Source organism: Carcharhinus amblyrhynchos, chromosome 2, assembly GCF_965287045.1.
Source record: "Carcharhinus amblyrhynchos chromosome 2, sCarAmb.v2.hapA, whole genome shotgun sequence".
Lineage (NCBI taxonomy): Eukaryota > Metazoa > Chordata > Chondrichthyes > Carcharhiniformes > Carcharhinidae > Carcharhinus > Carcharhinus amblyrhynchos.
In genome coordinates this window covers 51,433,633-51,458,477 of record NC_137325.1, presented here as the reverse complement: position 1 = coordinate 51,458,477, position 24,845 = coordinate 51,433,633, and the positions used below count along the sequence as shown (strand labels likewise).

At 44.1% G+C, this 24,845-nt stretch overlaps 1 protein-coding gene across 1 annotated transcript in view; it reads left to right on the top strand.

Annotated features, from left to right (window-relative positions):
• The window catches only part of spmip4 (sperm microtubule inner protein 4), a 64,388-nt gene that overhangs the window by 4,645 nt on the left and 34,898 nt on the right, over positions 1-24,845 (top strand). The window contains exons 2-3 of the mRNA XM_080216092.1: positions 16,758-16,937; positions 23,845-23,916. Of these exons, the coding sequence (XP_080072218.1) occupies positions 16,758-16,937; positions 23,845-23,916 (252 nt within the window). The remainder of the gene's footprint in view (positions 1-16,757; positions 16,938-23,844; positions 23,917-24,845) is intronic.

The window sequence follows — 24,845 nt, the reverse complement described above, 5'->3', positions numbered from 1 at the left end:
ATGAGCTGGTGGCGCAGATCAGAACAAATGGATATAATCTGGTGGCCATTACAGAGACATGGTTGCAAGGTGACAGGGACTGGGAGCTGAATGTCCGGGGTATCAAGTGTTTAGGAAGGATAGACGGGAGGAAAAGGTGGTGGGGGGTAGCTCCGCTGATTAAGGATAGCATCAGGGTGGTAGTAAGGGAAGATATAGGAGCCAAAGAGCAGAATGTGGAATCGTTGTGGGTGGAGAAATACGCTGGTGGGTGTCGTCTATAGGCCCCCAAATAATGATCTGGAGGTGGGGCAGGCTATTAACACGCAAATAAATGCGGCGTGCAGGAATGGAACGGCGATAATTTTGGGGGATTTCAATCTACATATTGATTGGTCGACCCATGTTGGACGCGGTGAGCGTGAGGAAGAGTTCTTGGAATGCTGCCGGGATAGTTTCCTTGAACAGTGTGTGTTGGAGCCGACGAGGGAGCGAGCTATCTTAGATCTGGTGTTATGTAATGAGGCAGGTAGATTTAGGGACCTTGTGGTGAAGGATCCTCTTGGGAAGAGTGATCATTGTATGGTGGAGTTTCTGATGCAGGTGGAGGAGGAGAAAGTGGGTTCCAGGACCTGTGTCCTTTGTTTGAACAGAGGGGAGTACGACAAGACGAGAGAGGAATTAGTGAATGTTGATTGGGGGAGCAGATTGGAAGGTAGGTCTGCTGAGGAACAGTGGAGGATCTTTAAGGAGACCTTTCTTGGTGCTCAGCAGAAATTTATTCCGATGGTTAAAAAGGATCGTAGGAGGAGAGATAATCAGCCGTGGTTAATGAAGGAAATAAAGGAGACTATTAAATTAAAAGCTGATGCGTTTAGAGTGGCTAAGAGTAGTGGGCGAGAAGAGGATTGGGAGAGGTTTAAATATCAACAAAGAATGACGAAGAAGTTGATAAAGAAAGGAAAGCTAAACTATGAAGCTGGGCTAGCGCTAAATATAAAAAAGGATAGTAAGAGCTTTTATAAATATATAAAAAGGAGAAGGCTGGCTAGGGTGAATGTTGGACCCTTAGAGGATGAGAGGGGGGATTTAGTGGTGGGAGATGAGGAAATGGCTGAGGCCTTGAATAACTTCTTTGCTTCGGTCTTCACGGAGGAGGACGTGAATAGTTTGCCGGGTGTTAACGATGGAAAGATGGTAGGAGTGGAGGGCCTGAATGAGATCATTGTTACTAGAGAGGCAGTGCTCGACAGACTAGAGGGGCTGATGGTGGACAAGTCCCCAGGACCGGATGGAATGCATCCAAGGGTTCTGAAGGAAATGGCAGAGGTGATAGTGGATGCCTTGGTGATTATTTTCCAAACCTCGCTGGATTCCGGGGAAGTGCCGGAAGATTGGAAAATGGCTAACGTTACACCGTTGTTTAAAAATGGTAGCAGGCAAAAGGCAGGGAATTATAGGCCGGTTAGTTTAACGTCTGTTGTAGGAAAAATGCTTGAATCCATAATTAAGGAGAAAATAGTGAGGCATCTTGAGGAGAATTGTTTGATAGAGCAGACGCAGCATGGTTTCGTTAAGGGGAAGTCGTGTCTGACAAATTTATTGGAATTCTATGAGGATGTGTCTAGTGTGGTGGATAGAGGGGAACCAGTGGATGTGGTGTTTCTCAATTTTCAGAAGGCGTTTGATAAGGTGCCGCACAAGAGGTTGTTACAGAAGGTTAGGGAGCATGGAGTTGGGGTAGGGTGTTAGTGTGGATAGGGGATTGGCTGTCAAATAGGAGGCAGAGAGTGGGTGTCAATGGTTGCTATTCGGATTGGCGGTTGGTGACTAGTGGAGTGCCCCAGGGATCGGTGCTGGGGCCGCAGCTAAATACCATTTATATAGATGATCTGGAGGAGGGAACTGAGTGTAAGGTGTCGAAATTTGCTGATGACACAAAGATTGGTGGAATGGCAAATTGTGCGGAGGGTGTGGAAAGTCTGCAGAGGGATCTAGATAGGCTGAGCGAATGGGCGAGGAACTGGCAGATGGAATATAATGTTGGCAAGTGTGAGGTTGTCCACTTTGGTAGGAATAATGGTAGGAAGGACTACTACTTACATGGCAAAAAGCTGCAGCATGCTACGGTGCAGAGGGACCTGGGGGTCCTTGTGCATGAGTCGCAAAAACCCAGCCTGCAGGTGCAGCAGGTGGTCAGGAAGGCTAATGGGATGCTGGCCTTCATAGTGAGGGGGATTGAATATAAAAGCAGGAAGGTCTTGCTGCAACTGTACAGGGCACTGGTGAGGCCGCAGCTGGAGTACTGTGTGCAGTTTTGGTCGCCGCACTTGCGCAAGGATATTTTGGCCTTGGAGGGAGTGCAGAGGAGGTTCACTAGGCTGATACCAGAGTTGAGGGGGTTGAGCTATGAGGAGAGGCTGAATAAACTAGAGTTTAGAAGGATGAGGGGAGATCTCATTGAGACGTACAAGATGATAAAAGGGATGGATAGGATAGAGGTGGAGAGGTTCTTCCCATTCAGAAAGGACAGCAGGACTAGAGGGCACAGCCTCAAGATAAGTGGGGGGGGGGGCAGTTTAGAACGGAGTTGAGGAGGAACTTCTTCACTCAAAGGGTGGTGAATCTCTGGAATTCTCTGCCAGTTGAAGTGGTGGAGGCTGCCTCGCTAAATACATTTAAGACGCGGGTAGATAGGTTTTTGGTAGGCAAGGGGATTAAGGGTTATGGGGAGAAGGCGGGAAAGTGGAACTGATCCACTTCAGATCAGCCATGATCTTATTGAATGGCGGGGCAGGCTCGAAGGGCTAGATGGCCTACTCCTGCTCCTATTTCTTACATTCTTATGTTCTCAAACCAATAAAGATATCGAGGACACTGGAGCCAGTCAGTCATTTATGCCGGTTAATTATACAACTTGTCTTCCAGAGGGGTTAGTGACAGAAAAAATACTAGTTAGAAATAATGATAAATATTATAGACTAGTTCTATTATAGAGTTGGATTAAAGAGTGATTTAGTAAATGGAATTCTTGCAATAAGACTTGTTCCTAGTTTATTGATGGAAAAGACAAATTGTTGGCAGCGTGGGGAGGGTAATGATTTGGCTAGTGGAGTCAGTAACATGGTATTGACAGTACTGCAGCAGGCACTTGTTCATGCGGCTCTTACAAAACTCGTAAAATTTACTGTGATCAAACATGAGAAGCTTATGATGATAACGAGCAACTGAAGGAAAACCTGATAAGTGTAGAGTTATTGTATTATATGAGTTTACTAATTGAAAATGAGAATGGATGAAAAGAATTGAACATTAGTTACAGGAGGTAAAACACTTGAACATAAGAACATAAGAAATAGGAGCAGGAGTAGGCCATCCAGCCCTTCGAGCCTGCCCCGCCATTCAATAAGATCATGGCTGATCTGTCGCTGCTCAGTTCCACTTTCCCGCCCTCTCCCCATAACCCTTAATCCCCTCTCCTATCAAAAACCCATCAACCCGCGTCTTAAAAATATTTAGCGAGGCAGCCTCCACCACTTCAATGGGCAGAGAATTCCAGAGATTCACCACCCTTTGAGTGAAGAAGTTCCTCCTCAACTCCGTTCTAAACCGCCCCCCTTTTATCTTGAGGCTGTGCCCCCTAGTCCTATTGTCTTTTTTGAGCGGGAAGAGTCTTTCCACCTCTATCCTATCCATCCCATTCATCATCTTATACGTCTCAATGAGATCTCCTCTCATTCTTCTAAACTCTAACGAGTACAAGCCCAGTTTATTCAGCCTCTCCTCATAGCTCAACCCCCTCAACTCCGGTATCAGCCTAGTAAACCTCCTCTGCACTCCCTCCAAGGCCAAAATATCTTTGCGCAGGTGCGGCGCCCAAAAATGCACACAGTACTCCAGTTGCGGCCTCACCAATGCCCTATACAGCTGCAGCAAGACCTCCCTACTTTTATATTCAATCCCCTTCGCTATGAAGGCCAGCATCCCATTCGCCTTCCTGACCATCTGCTGCACCTGCAAGCTGGGTTTTTGCGACTCATGCACAAGGACCCCGAGGTCCCTCTGCACCGTCGCCTGCTGCAGTTTTTTGTCCCGTAAGTAATAGTCCTTCCTACCATTATTCCTACCAAAGTGGACCACCTCACACTTGCCAACATTAAATTCCATTTGCCATTTCCTGGCCCATTCGCCCAGCCTATCTAGATCCTTCTGCAGACTCTCCACACCCTCCGCACAATTTGCCGTTCCCCCAATCTTGGTGTCATCAGCAAATTTCGACACCCTACACTCGGTTCCCTCCTCCAGATCATCTATATAAATGGTAAAAAGCTGAGGCCCCAGCACCGACCCCTGGGGCACTCCACTAGTCACCATCCGCCAATCCGAATAGCACCCGTTGACCCTCACTCTCTGCCTCCTATTTGACAACCAATCCTCTATCCACACTAACACCCTACCCCCAACTCCATGTCCCTCGACCTTCTGCAATAACCTCTTGTGAGGCACTTTGTCAAATGCCTTCTGAAAATCTAGAAAGACCACATCCACCGGCTCTCCTCTATCCACCGCCCTAGACACATCCTCATAGAACTCCAGTAAATTTGTCAGACACGACTTCCCTTTAATGAAACCATGCTGCGTCTGCTCTATCAAGCAATTCCCTTCAAGATGCCTTGCAATTTCCTCCTTAATGACAGATTCTAACATTTTACCTACCACAGACGTTAAACTAACCGGCCTATAATTCCCCGCCTTTTGCCTGGCACCCTTCTTAAACAACGGCGTAACATTAGCCGTTTTCCAATCATCCGGCACTTCCCCGGAATCCAGCGACGTTTGGAAAATAACCACCAAGGCATCCACTATCACCTCCGCCATTTCTTTCAGAACCCTCGGATGCATTCCATCCAGTCCTGGGGACTTGTCCACAATCAGCCCCTCCAGTCTGTCGAGCACCGCCTTTCTAGTAACAGTAATGTCATTAAGACCCTCCAGTCCTACCACCTTTCTATCGCTAACACCCGGCAAATTATTCACGTCCTCCTCCGTGAAGACAGAAACAAAAAAGTTATTCAATACCTTAGCCATATCCCCATCCCCTACCACTAGGTCCCCTTTCTCATCCTCTAAAGGACCAACATTCACCCTAGCCAGCCTCTTCCTTTTTATATATTTATAAAAACTCTTGCTATCCTTTTTTATATTAAGCGCTAGCCCAGCTTCATAGTTTCTCCTACCCTTCCTTATCAACTTCTTTGTCAATCTTTGTTGACATTTAAACCTCTCCCAATCCTCTTCTCGCCCACTACTCTTAGCTACTCTAAATTTCTACTTTTTAATTCCATTCCAAGCTTTTCATACTCCCTCCCCAGATCCTCAGTCTGCATTTTGCTTACGTCGCCGGCACCCACATGAACCACAACGACTTAAAATATCTAAATGATAAACTTGTAGAGCCAAATTAAACAAAGGTAAATCTTCACTTAAACTTGAACTACAAGCTATAGAAGAATGGCCTGAGGTCAGCAGCTACTAATTGTTACAATTTTGTATTTTTGCATTTTATTTCTGCTTTGCTCTTGCTTTAACCTATATTAGAACATTACAGCGCAGAACAGGCCCTTCGGCCCATGATAATATTGAATATTTAAATGTGTTTCGTTTTGAATCTTCCTTTGAGAACATTAATTTAAACGTGGGTGTGATTGTGCTTTGATTATTGATCAATTATATAATCAGTAATTTTGTTAACTGCAGCTATGGACTTTTCCCCGAGGACTTTTCTTTCGCATCATATTCACAGTTGCTATTTTGGCTGAACTTGTAGATGTGGCAATATTGAAAAAAAAGTTATATATTCTTCCCCATTGTTTTAAAAAGAGGAACTGTCCTCCCTATATTTACCCCAGTGACCTTTGGACTACAAGCTAGGACAATGAGAGACCTTACGTGGGGTGGTCAACTAGTATGGTCGTCAGGAGATGGACATTGATTGATGGACATAACGGACGGAATTTTTCAGCCGCGCTCACCCCAAGACCTGAAAATTCCACCTGAGGTCGACGGACTTTTCCATGGTCTGTATTCCCCACACTGCGATTCCTGTGGAGGGTGGGATGAGGAATTCTGCCCAACACCTAATTGATGGCAAATGAGAAGACACCATTAAAAAGTGCATAAACAACATGGAGGTTGCAAAGTTTGCATGGCCTTGCAGAGCTGGTGAGGACAATTGATAAGGATTGTGACTTGTTTTATGAATTTATGTATCAGGCCTTGAAAGGCTGGAATGCAGCCAGAAATTTGGCTTAGAGAGACTTTGCGTCCATCATGAAGAGAGGACTGAGAATTCCAACACAATTTGGAGAACTAAACTAATGCAACATATGATATGGAAGAGCAAATCGAGAATTTAAAAGCAGACAGGGAAAATTTTAAGAAATGGATTGAGGATCTAAGGAGTAAATTGGAAAATTCTATGGAGCAGGCAGTAACCATGGAAGAAAGATTCAGAAATAATGCCCATCTGAAGTTGTGAAGCTTGTTTAAGAGTTCTGTAAATGTCTCTGAAACAAAGAGAACTGAACTGACCAGAGCAGCTGCTGAACTGAATAAAAAGATTAACAAGCTTGGGAAAGTATTTGAAAGGAGAGTAAAAATACGTGGATAAAATTGTGAAAGAAATGCCAAAGGGGAAGATATGATCATGTTCAGACAACTGTAGCGTACATCTTGGGTAAAATAGAAACTGAGTAAAGAGAGGAATAGTCCCTCGGTGCAAATTTATTCATCTGGTGTTGTCAAAGTGACGAAAAAAGAAAATCAGTTATGGAAGAAATGTGTGAGGAAGATAATTCTAAAGTTAGTGCCAATCAGACTTGCATGGTGTCTGTCACAACTGTAAAGGACCCAATTGACAGAATAGTTTCATTCACAAGGTAAAAGAAAGATAATCCATGTTCTTTTGCATTAAGTTGAGAAACCTGTGCAAAACTTATTTGTTTCACGTAACATGACTATGATGCATCCACGTCTGAAGAGGGAAAAGCCGCCGAAGTATCAGTTTACAGTCAGACCATTAAGATGATAAAATTACTGCAGATGCTGGAATCTGAAAAACAGAAAATGGTGGAAAATGTCAGCGGGCCTGACAGCACCTGTGGGGAGATAATAGAGCCAATGATTCAAGTTGAGATGACCCTCCAGCAGAGCTCTCTAATGAAGGGAACTCTTGACTCAATGTTGGCTCTATTCTCTTCCCACAGATCCCATCAAGATGAAAGCCCTGGTACAATGTATAAGTACTTTGTGAAAGAAAACATATCCTCACCACGTTTGGTCAACCATGAAAAGAGTATGGTCAAAAGCCCTGTAATTGTTGGTGTTCTATTCAGAAAGGGTGGAAGAGAAAAGGAAAATTGGGAATTATGAGAATTCTATGATATTTTAATTTGGCTAACCTTGCTTGCTGTATATATTGATTTTTGTTCTGATTAAACCTTTGGAAATTGTATAATGCAACATAAGTAGTTGTGAAACAAAAGGAAAAGCTTATCTGTATGGTGTGTAATAAACAATTTGGTGGAGTTTTATGTTCTTGTAAGGAAAGTGTAAAGCCTCTGTAAAGAAACTTCCATTGTTATTGAAGCTTTTTTTCTTCCAAGGGAAAAGATGTAATAAAACTCAAATATTTAACCTGAAGACAGAGGTTGCGAACTCCAGTTCCCGATGAGCCTTGGGTCTTTTGCTCATGCAAAGGAAATGGCTGCTCACGTGCAGTTCATTTACTTTTTTCTTCTTCAGGCTGGGAAACAGTCCTGCACACCTGTACAGAAAGCAAAGAAGGGCGAACAACTTGAAAGGCAGGTCGGAACTTGATACAGAGTGTGCCCTTACCAAATAAGTGTCCCAGGGAGCAGCACACTGGAGGAGGACAGGAAACAGGTCCCAAAGCAGTGAGGGTGATGGGAAGAAGTTCCAAAAGGAAGTTCCAGGTAAGGGACAAAGACAGATTAGGAATAGGTCACTTGCAGTTAAGCTAAATTAAAGGAGCAAAGAAATTGGCTCTGAGGTTATCGAAAGAGCTGCAGTGAGCAAACTTGAGTGGGCTCAAAAGACACCCTGAAGATCTGAGAAGACAGCAGAAGGTTGATGACCCCATGCTACGGATCACAGGGGCAAAATTCCCCCTTTGAAGCAGTAGTGTTCAACTTGGCTGGCCAATGACCTAAAATTGTGCTTGGAAGTTGATACTTAAGCGTGCTTGTACATCCAGGGGGAAAGAATCTCTGAAGATGACATTGAAATCCTGTGAAAGGGGTCATTGTTGAAACCACCTGAATGGGAGCAACATTTGGAAAACAAATTCCAAGGTGGGATCTTTAACTTTTGATATTGGAACCCCTTGTGAGAAAGACAATGTTTCAGTGAGATTAATTAATTCATGCTGTGACAAATATCGTTGTGTATTGTTAAGAAATCCGTGGAATCTGCTTTGGTTGCACCAGTCATTTATTGTAGAATATTCGATGTGTGTCAGAGAGAGATGCCAGAGATTTTTAGCTCTTTGAGGAAAAATAATATAAGACGATTGGGACAGTTGTTAACTGAATAATCAATTATTTTTAAGAGGTGCTACTCCAAGGCTGAGTTTAGGAAACTCATTTGTTTGATGGACAGATTTTCCAGTTATTCCCACTGGCAGGTTCTTCTAGTCCTGCCAAAGTCAACTCCCCACAGCGGGTTCCCCAGTAGCATGGCAGACAAGCCATGCAAAACTTTAACAGTACAAGAGGATTCCACCAGCAGTTAATGGCTCACTGCATCCACTATGAGAAAACCAGACCCAAGGAGACCGGAAAATCCCAGAATGAGTTTAGAGTGCGGTTTTTAGATGTCTTGGGGAAAGATGGATGGGAAGCATCAAGTGAATTGCAGAAGGTCGAGGGACATGGAGTTGGGGGTAGGGTGTTAGCGTGGATAGAGGATTGGTTGTCAAATAGGAGGCAGAGAGTGGGGCTCAACGGGTGCTATTTGGATTGGCGGGTGATGACTAGTGGAGTGCCCCAGGGGTCGGTGCTGGGGCCTCAGCTTTTTACCATTTATATAGATGATCTGGAGGAGGGAACCGAGTGTAGGGTGTCGAAATTTGCTGATGACACCAAGATTGGGGGAACGGCAAATTGTGCGGAGGGTGCGGAGAGTCTGCAGAAGGATCTAGATAGGCTGGGCGAATGGGCCAGGAAATGGCAAATGGAATTTAATGTTGGCAAGTGTGAGGTGGTCCACTTTGGTAGGAATAATGGTAGGAAGGACTATTACTTACGTGGTGAAAAACTGCAGCAGGCGACGGTGCAGAGGGACCTCGGGGTCCTTGTGCATGAGTCGCAAAAACCCAGCTTGCAGGTGCAGCAGGTGGTCAGGAAGGCGAATGGGATGCTGGCCTTCATAGCGAGGGGGATTGAATATAAAAGTAGGGAGGTCTTGCTGCAGCTGTATAGGGCATTGGTGAGGCCGCAGCTGGAGTACTGTGTGCAGTTTTGGGCGCCGCACCTGCGCAAAGATATTTTGGCCTTGGAAGGAGTGCAGAGGAGGTTTACTAGGCTGATACCGGAGTTGAGGGGGTTGAGCTATGAGGAGAGGCTGAATAAACTAGGCTTGTACTCGTTAGAGTTTAGAAGAATGAGGGGAGATCTCATTGAGACGTATAAGATGATGAATGGGATGGATAGGATAGAGGTGGAGAGACTCTTCCCGCTCAAAAAAGACAGTAGGACTAGGGGGCACAGCCTCAAGATAAAGGGCGGGCGGTTTAGAACGGAGTTGAGGAGGAACTTCTTCACTCAAAGGGTGGTGAATCTCTGGAATTCTCTGCCCGTTGAAGTGGTGGAGGCTGCCTCGCTAAATATTTTTAAGACGCGGGTTGATGGGTTTTTGATAAGAGAGGGGATTAAGGGTTATGGGGAGAGGGTGGGAAAGTGGAACTGAGCCACGACAGATCAGCCATGATCTTATTGAATGGCGGGGCAGGCTCGGAGGGCTAGATGGCCTACTCCTGCTCCTATTTCTTATGTTCTTATGTTCTTAAGTGAATGCTTCAGAATTTACTGAAAGAAAACTGATTGCAATTATATCAGTCTGAAGCAAGAAGCCTTTTTCTCAAGCTGGTGATAACTTTCACTGTTTTATGTGTCTGTAAAGATATTGCTGGTGTAAAGTAATAATGGAAATTTGACCTACTTATCTTTGTATTGAGATATTTCCAATTTTTTTGTCTGGTGTAATATAGTTTTCTTATTTGAATAAATATTTTATTCTCTGTATTAAAAGTTCATCAGGCAATTTTGAATTTGTTCAGGAACTTCTATGGTTTCTTGTCCCGTATTAACACTAATGTTTGAGTTAGTCACCTGTACAGATAATAGTTTCATGTTCCGGTTCTGTAGTCAGGAGCTGTCCTGCAAATAGAATCCTCCATACATGCTAATCCTGTACCAATATGAAATGTGTCCATCTCTGAATGTGGTTATGTGAATACTGGCAAATGAGTACAGGAACTGTTGGTACACTTCCACATGGCTGATCTGTCGTGTCTCAGTTCCACATTCCCGCCCTCTCCCCATAACCCTTAATCCCCTCGCTTATCAAAAACCCATCAACCCGCGTCTTAAAAATATTTAGCGAGGCAGCCTCCACCACCTCAACGGGCAGAGAATTCCAGAGATTCACCACCCTTTGAGTGAAGAAGTTCCTCCTCAACTCCGTTCTAAACCACCCCCCCCTTTATCTTGAGGCTGTGCCCCCTAGTCCTACTGTCCTTTCTGAGCGGGAAGAGCCTCTCCACCTCTATCCTATCCATCCCGTTCATCATCTTATACGTCTCAATGAGATCTCCCCTCATTCTTCTAAACTCTAACGAGTACAAGCCTAGTTTATTCAGCCTCTCCTCATAGCTCAACCCCCTCAACTCCGGTATCAGCCTAGTAAACCTCCTCTGCACTCCCTCCAAGGCCAAAATATCCTTGCGTAAGTACGGCGCCCAAAACTGCACACAGTACTCCAGCTGCGGCCTCACCAATGCCCTATACAGCTGCAGCAAGACCTCCCTACTTTTATATTCAATCCCCCTCGCTATGAAGGCCAGCATCCCATTCGCCTTCCTGACCACCTGCTGCACCTGCAGGCTGGGTTTTTGCGACTCATGCACAAGGACCCCAAGGTCCCTCTGCACCGTCGCCTGCTGCAGTTTTTCGCCCTGTAAGTAATAGTCCTTCCTACCATTATTCCTGCCAAAGTGGACCACCTCGCACTTGCCAACATTAAATTCCATTTGCCATTTCCTGGCCCATTCGCCCAGCCTATCTAGATCCTTCTGCAGACTCTCCACGCCCTCCGCGCAATTTGCCATTCCACCAATCTTGATGTCATCGGCAAATTTCGACACCATACACTCGGTTCCCTCCTCCAGATCATCTATATAAATGGTAAATAGCTGAGGCCCCAGCACTGACCCCTGGGGCACTCCACTTATTTGTAAAAATGGAAGAACTCTAACAAAAGTATATTTTTAAAAAAATGAAACCAGCTAATACTTCACAAAAATGTGACTATATTTTGCTGCAATGAAAAGAAAGGTGAAACCTAAGGGGACGATTGTGATTTTGTGCTCCCACTGCAGATATTTAACATGACAAAGAGTTGAAGAACAAAGTTAGCAATGTACATGGAACAATCTGAGACCATTAAGGCCCAATAATTTCAACCACTTATCGCAACGGCAGTGTCGTAATTCAGCTAAATGCCAGCTTCCTGCCACCAAACGCCCTTTGTTGTGCACCAAAGAGAAGGACCACAACCGTGACTCACAGATCAACAGTCTATACCTCGGGACCCACAGCACCAATCTGCGTTCAGCAACAGGTTTCTCATTGGGCAAGCTTCCACTTACTCAATAAAGAAGCTCATAATACACAAAGTCCCCAGGGAGATCTATCACTGATCCCCTGTGGCTTTCTTGGCCGTTTTAACATCTAACATCTCCCTGCACTCTCACTGTAAGAATGTCTTTTCCACTGCTTAGAGGTCAGTCTGAGTGCATTGCCTGACTCAGCCCTGCTATCAATGTAAACCAAATAGGGGACCTTCATTTCCAAAGGAGTGTTGTAGGGTTACCAATGCAGGTTCTGTTTCAGCTCAAAGGCCCATTTCTTCAGCCTCCATCCCTGAGTCTATACCTTCACTATCTGGAGAGACTAATGCAGAGTCGGCTTTGAGCTGAAGGCTGACATTGGTGGCTGCCATCTTCATAACCCATGCTGAGGCCTGGTGGGTTATGGCCTTCCTGGCTCTTGAGATGTTACAAATGTTTTTTCAAGTGTTATCCTGAACTTCAAAATTGTAAGATACTTGTCCTGTTTTCTCCATAATGATCCCAGGAACCCAACTGCAACCATCCCCAAAATTTTTCATGAAGTTTTTTTAAAGTATATTCATTAGTGTCACAAGTAGGCTTACAATAACACTGCAATGAAGTTACTGTGAAAACCCCATAGTCATTACACCCCAGTACCTGCTCAGCTATACAGAGGGAGAATTTAGCACAGCCAGTGCACCTAACCAGCATGTCTTTTGGACTGTGGGGGGGAAACCCATGCAGGCACAGGGAGAACATGCAGACTCCACACAGACAGTGACCCATGCCGACTTGTGACACAAATAGATAAACTTAAACATAAACTTAAATTTAACTTAAACTGGAGGGTTACCAATGAGGATTTCTCCTCTGATTCCATTTCGAAGATGCACTTCTTCAATCTTCATCTCCAAGTCCATACCTTCACTATCTGGAGGACAAATGTGGAGTCAGCTTTGAGCTGAAGGTTGACACTGGCAGCTGCCATCTTCATAACTAGTATTATGGCCCATTTGGGTAGTATGGCCTGCCTGGCTGTGAGATGGTTCAAGTGTTTCTTCAAGGTTTTACACTGGACTTGAACCTTGTAAGATATTTGTCCCACTTTACAAGCGGAGGCGATAGGGGAGATTGCCTTGCCCTCTTTGAAAAGGCCCAATATAGGTTTATGGTCAGTAACTATAAAAAAATTTACCATAGACATATTGATGGAGCCTTTTCACTCCAACTATGACCATCAGTTGTTCTTTCTCAATCTGAGAATACCTTCTGTCTGAATGAGGCATATGTGATGGTCTTCTCTTTCAGTCTTTCCAGCAATGGGAAAGCCACAAGTCATTGGAAGTTCTTCCTCATGGTCAGAATGGATCAGTAAGTTAGATGATAGTAACCAATGTTTAACTTCAGAAAAACCCTCTGCCTGCGCAACTTTCCAGGATTAACTTTGGTATTTTTGTAGTAGGGCATGTAAGGAGGCCAGCATGGGAGCCAAATTTAGGATAGATGTTCCATAATAATTGACCAATCCTAGGAAGGATTTTGACTCCGTTGTTTTCCTTGGAATTGGTGCTTCCTTGATGGCCTTTAACTTGTTCTCTACTAGATGTAACCCCTTGCCATGTACTCTAACCGGAACAGGTTACTTCAGCCACTCGTAAAACACATATCTCGCTTTTCAAGCAAACTCCCACTCTGGAAAATCTCTGCAAAACTTCTTCTAGGTTGGTCAGGTGTTCCTGTTCCAAAGCCCCAGTGACCAAGATGTCTTGTAGGTTTACTGCCACCTTGGGTAGCCCTTGAATGATGTTCTTCGTAACTCTTTGGAAAATGGCACAGGCTGACAAGACCTAAAAGGGCAAATGCTTCTACTCATAGAGTCCCTTATGTATGTTGATTGTCATATTCCTGGGAGGGCTTGTCCAATTCAAGCTGAAGATAGGCATAGTTCATTTCCGACTTGGAGGATATCTTGCCACCTGTTAAATTTGCATACAGATCTTCAATTTGAGACATGGGGTTACCATTGAGTTTGGAGATCTTATTGATCTTTAGTTTATAATCCCCCATAAGGGTGAACTGATTTGTCACGGTTAAGAACTATGGGCACAGCCTATTCTGCAAATAAAGTGAAGTAAAATTTATTTATTAGTCACAATTGGCCTTATGTTAACACTGCAATGAAGTTACTGTGAAAATCCCCTAGTCGCCACACTCCAGCGACTGTTCGGGTACACAGAGAGAATTTGGCATGGCCATTTCACCTAACCTAAATTGCACAATTTATTATACCCAACTTTTGAGGCACCCTACTTCATTTTCCACCTTCTCCAGCACGGAGTATGAACTGGTCTCGCTCTGAAATACCCATTTGTGGCACCAGGGTCAATGTAGATCTTGGCTTTGGCTCCTTTTTTCTTCCCCAGGCCCTCTTGGAAAACTAATAATTTACACATTACTCCATGCTTAGCCTGAAGATCTCCAACCAATTGAGCCAGATTTGCTGAAGCCAGTCTGTCCCCATAGGACTTGGTCCATGCCCCTGTACAACACAATGAGTGAGAGATGAACTGATTGCCTATAGTTACTGGGGCCATTGTGGCACCTTTTTATTTATAAAGATTCCCCTGTGTAAGTGGCCTTTATCTTCCAATCTCAGGAGTTGGATGCCAGATTGGAAGTACTTGTATGCCTGTTCACCGATAACGGAGACTGCAGCTCCCATGACTACATCCATTTTCAAAGGATGGCCATTCACCAGTAATTCTACCATAATAGGGGCAGCTTTTGTTGTGATGATAGGATTCAGTTGTAATGTCCCTGTCTCTGGAAGAGGGGATATTTACATGGTTTAAATGCCCCCACTGACCTCTTCTCTGCTAACACCATAAGGAAGCTTGTTCTCCACAAAGTCCACAGGGAGATCTATTGATGATGCCCCCTGGCCTTTGTGGCCATCGTAACATGCACCAAAAGAGGAGAGTGTTTTCATATTATGTGCTGGTGGTGAGGAACCTTGCTGAAGCATATTGAGAAAGTTAACAGTATATTTTCCACAACTTCTTGTTCGAAAAGATATAATTGTGTTAAAAGCAGTTCAGCAAAGGTTCACTCAACTCATTCCTAGAACAAATGGCTTATCTTATGAAGAAAGATTGAACAGATTGGGCCTACATCCATTGGAGTTTAGAAGAATGAGAAGGAAGCTTATTGAAACATAGTAATAGATCCTGAGGAGATTTGATGGCTAGATGCCAGGAGGACGTATGCACTCTTGGGAGAGACTAAACTAAGGGGGAGTTTTAAAGAATAGAATTAAAACTGAGGTGAGGAGATTATTGTTTAAAACTGAGGTGAGAAGATTATTTTTCTCTAGGGTCATTAGTCTGTAGAATTCTCACCCTCGGAAAGCTGTGGAGACTGAATCATTGAATTGATTCAAGGCTTAGTTAAACAGGTATTGACAGACGGAGGGCGGAAGTTAAGGATTTTGGGGGGCAGACAGCAAAGTGGAGTCAAGATCACAAAGGAGATTAGTCATGACTTTATTGAATGTGGAGTAGGCTCAAGGGATTGAATGGCCTTCTCCTGCGTCTTAAGTCCTATGTTTCTATAACTTTTTAATACATGCGAGTGCTAGGAAGGTTCATTGTCATTGATGTGTATTAGAAAATTTAAGTCATTATTGACTGAGTTTTGTCAATAGTTTTAAGGTTACTTTGTGTTTGCCTTTTAACAAGTGCCTGATGAGGTGTACAACAGAATATTTTATGGGTAATGTATTGCTGGGTTTAGGTCATCAGAATAGCTGTTAATTCTTCAGATTTTGCAAGAGTGGAAAACAATGAGACTTGCACTGGAGAAAATAAATTCAGTTCTGCATTGGAATGGTGCAACATTTACTATTCATTAAAAAGAATGTGTATCCTTTTGTGTTTAACAATAATACAGTTATTATCTCTTTAAGATAGCAATTTCTTGCAAAAGCTGCTCTACTGAATATTGAATCCATTCATGCTCCATGATACAAATGCAAATTGAAACTTTCGTCAAGAATTATACTCTTCAACTGGATAAATGTTGGAATCAGATGAGTGGGAAACGAGACAACACACTTGAATGCAAAGGAGTTTATGCACTCTTATTGTTATATCTCAGAGTGCCCACTAGATGGTGGTGATGATACATCAGGGGGGATACAGGTTAACAGCCTGCGCTTGTTGTGTTTGCACTTGTGTAAATGTTCAGTTTCTAAGACGACCTTTTCAGCCAAAAAGTAGGAGGTCGATTTTTACACGAGTGAAGGTTGATTAAGGTTGGCTTCAGTGATTGGAATAAGTAACAGAAGTTTTGTACTTTTCAGCCAAAAGTTGGGAGTTGACTTTCACACAGGATCGATTGGAAGATGTATGGTGGATAGGAATGCTCAAACATGCAGTGAATCTGTTTCACGGTGTCTGTCTAGCAGGCAACATTTAAATTAACAGTTAATAGACAGATTACTGTCCCCATTTAAAAAAAATAAAAAGCCAAATTGCAAAATATGAAAAATATCTTGCTTCGTTTCATTAAACAAACCTGTTAACGTTGTGAGTAGCTATAATCGCATGCCAGACAATAATAGAATATAAACTATGTTTAACAGGATCTGCTGATGCTTTTTTATTACTATAATGCTTAATCTTAGTCATTTGCATACCTAAGCAAAAGTCCATTAAAGGTGTACATTCATGCATATTCTATCTACAGATAGTAATCTGAAATCCCCTTATGAAAACCTGACATCAATTTATCTTTGGTTATCTTAAGTAAATCTGATATTGCATCATTCTAACGCACTGAGCACATTATGCTTTTTCTTTGTCCTCAGGTATGATGCATATTTGAAAACTGCTCCAAAGATTCCCCGGACTCCTTGGGGCACTGAGAGAGAATATGGAGGTACTGGGTCAATAAACCTACCTGATAGTCACAGACCAAAGGCTGAGCCTCCCCCATTAATGGGGAAGGGACACAGACATTTTGGTTACGGCGGATACGTTCTTCCTAGGTTTGTGGCCTATTTAAATTGTTATGGTTGATTAAATATTTTAATTAATTTTTTGGAAATTATTTTATTGCAGCTGAAGTCCTGGTTTCAGGGCGGGGGCGTGGGGACATGGGAGGGCAGGCAGGGAGGCTGGGGAGGGGGGAGCAATAGGGGGAGAGTGAGGCCAGATCATTCTCTGGTGGGGGTGGGGGGGGGGGGGTGGTGGTAGGGGGAGAGTGAGGCCAGATCATTCTCTGGGGGGGGGGGGGGGGGGGGGGTGCGGTGGTAGGGGGAGAGTGAGGCCAGATCATTCTCTGGAAGTGGGGTGGGGGGGACAGGGAAGTGAGGCCACACCATTATCTGGTTGGGGGGAGGGCCGATCATTGTCTGGTGGTGAGGGTTGGGGGCGAAGATCGTTGTCTGGTGGGGGGGAGAGGGGGGCCAACCGTTGTCTGGTGGTGGTGGGGGGGAGAGGAAGGCCGACCATTGTCTGGTTTTGGGGGGAGGGAGGCAAGCCAGATCATCCTCTGGCGATGGGGTGGGGAGAGAGGAGGCCTGATTGTGGGGGTGGTAGAGCAGATGGATCTCTGGTGGGAAGGGGTTTCTGCTGCCATTCTGCGGGCGATCGATAGGTGGGAGTGAAGGGGGCAGGAAGTCATGATCGGTCTGGGTAGCAGGGGGGTGGGTGGATAAGGGGGATAGTGATATCTGTGTGGGCCATCGCTCCCAGGCCACTTTCTGCGGCCTGGGAGCGATCTGACGCAGGCACGCTTTTTCAAATTTTTTTCTAACTGCGCATGCACTATTCAGAGCTCCGATCATTTTGGGCATGCTAAGCCCCGCCCACAACACAATTCGGACTCGTGATTTCTTTTCAGGCTATGTGCATATCGGGGCCTCTGGGAGCAGATTTCCAAAGTCAGATTTGAATTGCACCCAGATTCAGCACTTAGAATGAAAATGGTAAAATCAGGCCCGACATTCCAAATGCGCCTAACTAAGGTTCTATAAAACTGCAACATGACTTGCCAATTTTTAAACTCAATGCCCTGGCCGATTGAAGGCAAGTATGCCATATGCCTTCTTGATACCTTTTCTATCTGTGTTGCCACTTTCAGTAGTCTGTGTTCCTATACATCCAGATTCCTTTGCCTATCAATACTCTTAAGAGTTCTGCCACTTACTGTATACTTCCCATTTGTATTAGACCTTCCAAAATGCATTACCTCACATTTGTCCAGATTAAATTCCATCTGCCATCTCTCCGCTCAGGTCTCCAACCAATCTATATCCTGTTGTATCCTCTGACAGTCCTCATTGCTATCCGCAATTCCACCAATCTTCATGTCGTCCCCAAACTTACTTATCAAACCAGTTACATTTTGCTCCAAATCATTTATATATATTACAAACATCCCTGAGGAACGCCACTTGTCACAGTCCTCCATTCAGAAATGCATCGTTCCATCTGTTGGACTTTAAGCTGGTGTTGTGAGACTTCTTACTACATATTGATGGAGATATCTGCAGGGAGAATCTTCCATTCTAGGTTTAAACATGGACAATTTGAAACATTTAACTGCACAGATTGGACACATCTGTCTCACTGCTCAATTGATGTACTTTTTACTGGTTAAGCCCAAAATGCCAGCACAATACATCCTAATATCATCCTACCATGATTCATTGGTCCATAACTTCCTGGCTCTCCAGTATCAGATCTGGGGAGTATTCCAAAGATCTGTGAGGGAATCTCCCTCAGAGGTGCCCAGATAAGGGTTTACCCAATAATAGTCTAGAAGCACTAACTTCCTTCCCCTGGACTATTGCGGTGCACTGGGAGCCATCCGACAAAGCATTTACATCATTAACTTCGGATGGTTCTGCCAATGTTACACTAATTGTTACTCTGAAAAAGTTAGAAATAAAACCCCTTCTAGTTTGAGGGTAATTATTTTAAACCTCCAGACCAATCTCCAATAGGGACTTCCCTAACACTCCTAACCACACCGGGAACTCCAACCCTTCACCCCCATGGCATTCCTCATCCTCAAACCTCACCCACACATGGTGGGGATCGGGGGAGGGGGTGGGGGCATACTTAATGATTGTTAAACATCATTTGTCTTTACAAATCAGGGCTGACTTTCTTTAATAAACCCATACTTGCCCAAGTACCTGTTAATTTTATACCCAAGTATCATGGTTGAAAGCTCTCCCACTGCCATGGTTAAACTGCCTGGGCTATTGTAAAGGGGCTTTTTGAATATGGGTGTACCTGAACTATCTCCTCTTTAGAGAAAGCCCATTGTTCCACTACAATTTTGCCAGCCAACCCTCCATTCCAATTTACCTGAGACAACCCCTTTCCTCATCCCATTGAAATTGGCCATCCCCAGTTAATTATTTTTATTTCCAGGTTGCTCCTTTACCTATTCCATAGCTAACCTAAACTTTATAATACTATGATCATTGTATCCTCAATTTGCTCCCACTAATGCTTGCTCCACTTCATTCCCGACCATGGTTAACCAGATCCAGCAGTGCATCCTTCCCTGTTGGGCCAGTAACATTGGATCTAGACAATTCTCCCAAAATTCAGTAACACTTCCCCTCTCTGCCCTTTACATTGTTATTATCACATCGTATGTCAGGTTAATGATGTTCTCCTTTAAAACCACAATATGTATTTTCGTCTGTGTTTCTCCCTTGCAAATTTATCCCTCTGTTTTGTTTCTTACAGATGATAACTGATAGAATACACCCTGTAGTGTAAAAGAACATCTATTGTTTCTAAGCTCTAACCAAATAAATGTTGTCTTTGATCCTTCCAGGACATTATATAATCATAGAATCTCTTCAGTGCAGTAGAGGTCATTCAGCCCTCAGGTCTGCACCGACTTCCAAAGGAGTCTCTTACCCAGACCCAGTCTCCATCACCCCATGTATTTTCCCTGGTAGTCCCCTAACCTACATGTCTTGGCAGACTAAGGCAGAATTTAGCACGGCCAATCAACCCTAACCTGCACATATTTGGAGTGTGGGAGGAAACTGGAGCACCTGGAGGCAATCCTTGCTGTCTCTGGGGAAATGTGCAAACTCCACACAGACAGTGACCCAAGCTGGAATTGAACCCGGGTCCGTGTTGCTTGAGACCACACCCTTTCTCTCCAGAACAGCAATATTCTCCCTAATCAATACCACCACCCCTCTTTTCTTTCTTTCCTTCCCTGTTTTTCCAAAATGCTTGTACTGGGAAATATTTAGTACCCAGTCTTGATCTTTTTTGAGTAAGATTTCCATTATTGTCACAGTGACATATTCCTACATAGTGATCTGACCTACGGCTCAACAATCTTATTTATTATGCTCCCTGTGTTCACTTGCATCAACTCTAAGAACATAGGAGCAGGAGTAGGCTACTTGCCCCTTGAGCCTGGTCTGCCATTTAACTAGATTGTGGCTGATCTTCTGCCTCAATGCCATTTTCCAGTACTATCCCCCAAACCTTTGTCTAGAAATCTAATGACATCTGCTTTAAACATATTCAATGACTGAGCTGCTGCAACCCTGTGGGGTAGAGAATTCCAAAGACTGACCACCTACTGACTAAAAAAATTCCTCCTCAACTAAGTCCTAAATGTCCTACCTCAATTCTAAGACAGTCCCCTGATTTGAGACCCCCCCAGCCAGAAAAAAAATCCTTCCTGGATCTACCATTTTGAGCCTTGTAAGAATTTTGTACACTTTAATGAGGTCACCTCTCATTTTTCTAAACTCTAAAGAGTACAGGCTCAATCTCCTCAATCCCTCCTCATAGGACAATCCCAGGGATTAATCCGGTGAATGTTTGTTGCACTCCCTCTATCCTTCCTTAGATAAGGAGACCAAAACTGTTCACAAAACTCCATAGACAGAATTTACACTCCCTACAAGATGATTCCTGAGGTAGGGGAGAAGTGGAAAATTGAATGGATGGGATTTCCCCCGGGTACCCACCCGCCAAGACCCAGAAGCAGTTTCACACTTGGGCAGGCAGAGCCTCTAGTGCGAAACCTGTTCAGGCACTTAAATGGTCGCTTAAGGTCCTATTCCCACCCAGCCTCAATTTGTAGGCAGGATAGGAAACAGAGATAAAAAACTTGTCGCCATCTGGGACAGGAAGTGGGGAGGGGGTGCCTCATTCTGAAGGCCACCCCTCAGAGTTTGGGGTGTCCTCCCCTCTGGGGCTTTGCAGATCTCTGCCCAACCCGAACTACCCGCTGACGCCGCAATCATGCCCATCTCCTGATCTCCCTCCCTCTTCCCTCAGGTGTCCCCAATGCTCCCACCCCTATTTTCCCAATTCCAGTTCCAAGCGGAGCACTGCAGTACCACTTTTGGCCACTGCAGGACTGTGCCTGATTGGAGAGCTAATGGCCAATCTGATTGGTCAACAGTTCTCACAGCAGGAACTTCCCTCCAAGGGCGATCAGAAGTCCTGCCCACTGCCAATCAATGCTCAAGTGAGCATTAAATAGCAACAGACTCCCAAGAGCCAGTGGTAATGCATGACACACCAACTCTTAGGATGGCGAACACCAGTTACTCACCATCCTTACAAATTCTACTCGTGTACTCTCAGCAGGGCTGTATACACTTGCAACTTGTACTCAAACCATTTGACTTCAGCATTGCTCACTGTACCTGAATGGTGGCTTTCATTGAGCAAGACACCAAGTCCCTTTGGACATCAACACTTCCCAATCTCTCACCATTTAAGAAATATCCTGTGTTTCTGTTCTTCCTACCAAAGTGCACCTTATATCCCATCTGCCATGTTCTTGCCCACTCACTTAACCTGTCTAAAACACCTTTAAACTTTAAATCTAACTGGGATCTTATTACATTCCCTCTAACTCTGACCATGCCATTTCTTACTTTATTTCAATCCTCTGTACACCACGATTTTCATTTTTTAAAAGCTTATTGATTAGTGTCACAAGTAGGTTGACATTAACACTGCAATGAAGTTAATGTGAAAATCCTCTAGTTGCCAAATTTGGGGACACTGAGGGAGAATTTTGCATGGCCAATACACCTAACCACATTTTTCAGACTGTAGGAGGAAACCAGAGGAACCCTTGCAGACACAGGGAGAATGTGCAGACTCTGCACAGACAGTGGCTTAAGCCAGGAATTGAACCCGGGTCTCTGACGCGGTCAGGCAGTTGTGCTAACCACTGTGCCACCGTGTCACCATATTACAGCTTGGCTTCGTCCCCTGCTTAAGAAGGGTGCCAGGCAAAAGGCAGGGAATTATAGGCCAGTTAGTTTAACGTCTGTTGTAGATAAAATGTTAGAATCCGTCATCAAGGAGAAAATAGCAAGCATCTTGAGGAGAATTGTTTGATAGAGCAGACGCAGCACGGTTTCGTTAAGGGGAAGTCGTGTCTGACAAATTTATTGGAGTTCTATGAGGATGTGTCTAGGGCGGTGGATAAAGGAGAGCCGGTGGATGTGGTCTTTCTTGATTTTCAGAAGGGCGTTTGACAAGGTACCTCACAAGAGGTTATTGCAGAAGGTAAGGGGGCATGGAGTTGGGGGTAGGGTGTTAGCGTGGATAGAGGATTGGTTGTCAAATAGGAGGCAGAGAGTGGGGGTTAATGGGTGCTATTCGGATTGGCGGTTGGTGACTAGTGGAGTGCCCCAGGGGTCGGGGCTGGGGCCTCAGCTTTTTACCATTTATATAGATGATCTGGAGGAGGGAACCGAGTGTATGGTGTCGAAATTTGCTGATGACACCAAGATTGGGGGAAAGGCAAATTGCGCGGAGGGTGTGGAGAGTCTGCAGAAGGACCTAGATAGGCTGGGCGAATGGGCCAGGAAATGGCAAACGGAATTTGATGTTGGCAAGTGCGAGGTGGTCCACTTTGGTAGGAATAATGGTAGAAAGGACTATTTCTTACGTGGCGAAAAACTGCAGCAGGCGATGGTGCATAGGGACCTCGGGGTCCTTGTGCATGAGTCGCAAAAACCCAGCCTGCAGGTGCAGCAGGTGGTCAGGAAGGCTAATGGGATGCTGGCCTTCATAGCGAGGGGGATTGAATATAAAAGTAGGGAGGTCTTGCTGCGGCTGTGTAGGGCATTGGTGAGGCTGCAGCTGGAGTACTGTGTGCAGTTTTGGTCGCCGCACTTGCGCAAGGATATTTTGGCCTTGGAGGGAGTGCAGAGGAGGTTTACTAGGCTGATACCGGAGTTGAGGGGGTTGAGCTATGAGGAGAGGCTGAATAAACTAGGCTTGTACTCGTTAGAGTTTAGAAGAATGAGGGGAGATCTCATTGAGACGTATAAGATGATGAATGGGATGGATAGGATAGAGGCGGAGAGACTCTTCCCGCTCAGAAAGGACAGTAGGACTAGGGGGCACAGCCTCAAGATAAAGGGGGGGTGGTTTAGAACGGAGTTGAGGAGGAACTTCTTCACTCAAAGGGTGGTGAATCTCTGGAATTCTCTGCCCGTTGAGGTGGTGGAGGCTGCCTCGCTAAATATTTTTAAGACGTGGGTTGATAGGTTTTTGATAAGCGAGGGGATTAAGGGTTATGGGGAGAGGGCGGGAATGTGGAACTGAGCCACGACAGATCAGCCATGATCTTATTGAATGGTGGGGCAGGCTCGAAGGGCTAGATGGCCTACTCCTGCTTCTATTTCTTATGTTCTTATGTACTACTTGGCTGTCTGTAATTTGAGTTCCTAATTCTTATTTGGCAGCCTTATCCATACCATCTAATTTTCATAAAAATATTATTGACTGACACAAAATTGGAGCAATTTGTATCTTGTATGTTTAAATCAGTTTGCGCATTTATAACAGATATACAACCAAATTTATGGAGCATCCATATGAAAGCATCTGCTAATTATTTACTTCACTGTGTTTGCTATGTAGTGACGTTATTATCGATCAATATTATGATCTCACCCAACTGAAGAAGAGTCAACTTCGTGCCACTGATCAGCTGTAAGTTTCATTCTTTTACTATGAAATATGGTTCTACTGAATATAAAATAGATCTGTGAAACAAATAGAGGGCTGATTAATTATCCAACACTCTATTTACATCAGTGAAACATTTCTTCGTTACCCAAGTTTGAGTTAATTGAAAGTTTTTCCTCTCTATTCCAAGAATTGTTTCATTACTAGCTTAAAAGATCACACCTATTACACAATGTGCTATTTCCATTTCTCAGAGAAGTCATTGTTGTGACAGCTTTATTTGAGGTTAACAATGAAGGCAAATTTTCCATTATATTTTGTCTACCAGAGGTGCAGATCAAGAATTTGGTGTGTGCCTCTCAATCATCTAGCCTCAATAAGTGGAAATTCATCATTATCACTAAAGAAGCAGTGTGAGGTAAGCTAATGGGGCTAACGGTAGACAAGTCTCCTGGCCCTGATGGAATGTATCCCAGGGAACTAAAAGAGATGGCAGGGGAAATAGCAAATACCAATATCTTAAACGAGACTACAGTTGGATAAGGAAGGAGTTAGCTAAAGGGTTAATCAGCCACGGATATCTAAGGAAATAAAGGAGGGTATCAAATTGAAAGATAATGCATACAAAGTGGCAAGGATTAGTGGGAAACTAGAGGATTGGGAAATCTTTAAAGATCCACAGAAAGCCACAAAAAAAATTACAAAGAAAAGTAAGATAGATTATGAGAGTAAACTACCTAAGAATATAAAAAACAAATAGAAAAAGTTTCTGCAAATATAAGAAAATGAGTGGCTCAAGTAAACATTGGTCCTTTAGAGAATAAGAAGGGCAATTTAATAATGGGAAATAAGGAAATGGCTGAGGCATTGAACAGATATTTTGTATTGGTCTTCGCAGTGGAAGACACAAATAATATGCCAAAAATTGATGACAAAGCGGCTATGGCAGGTGA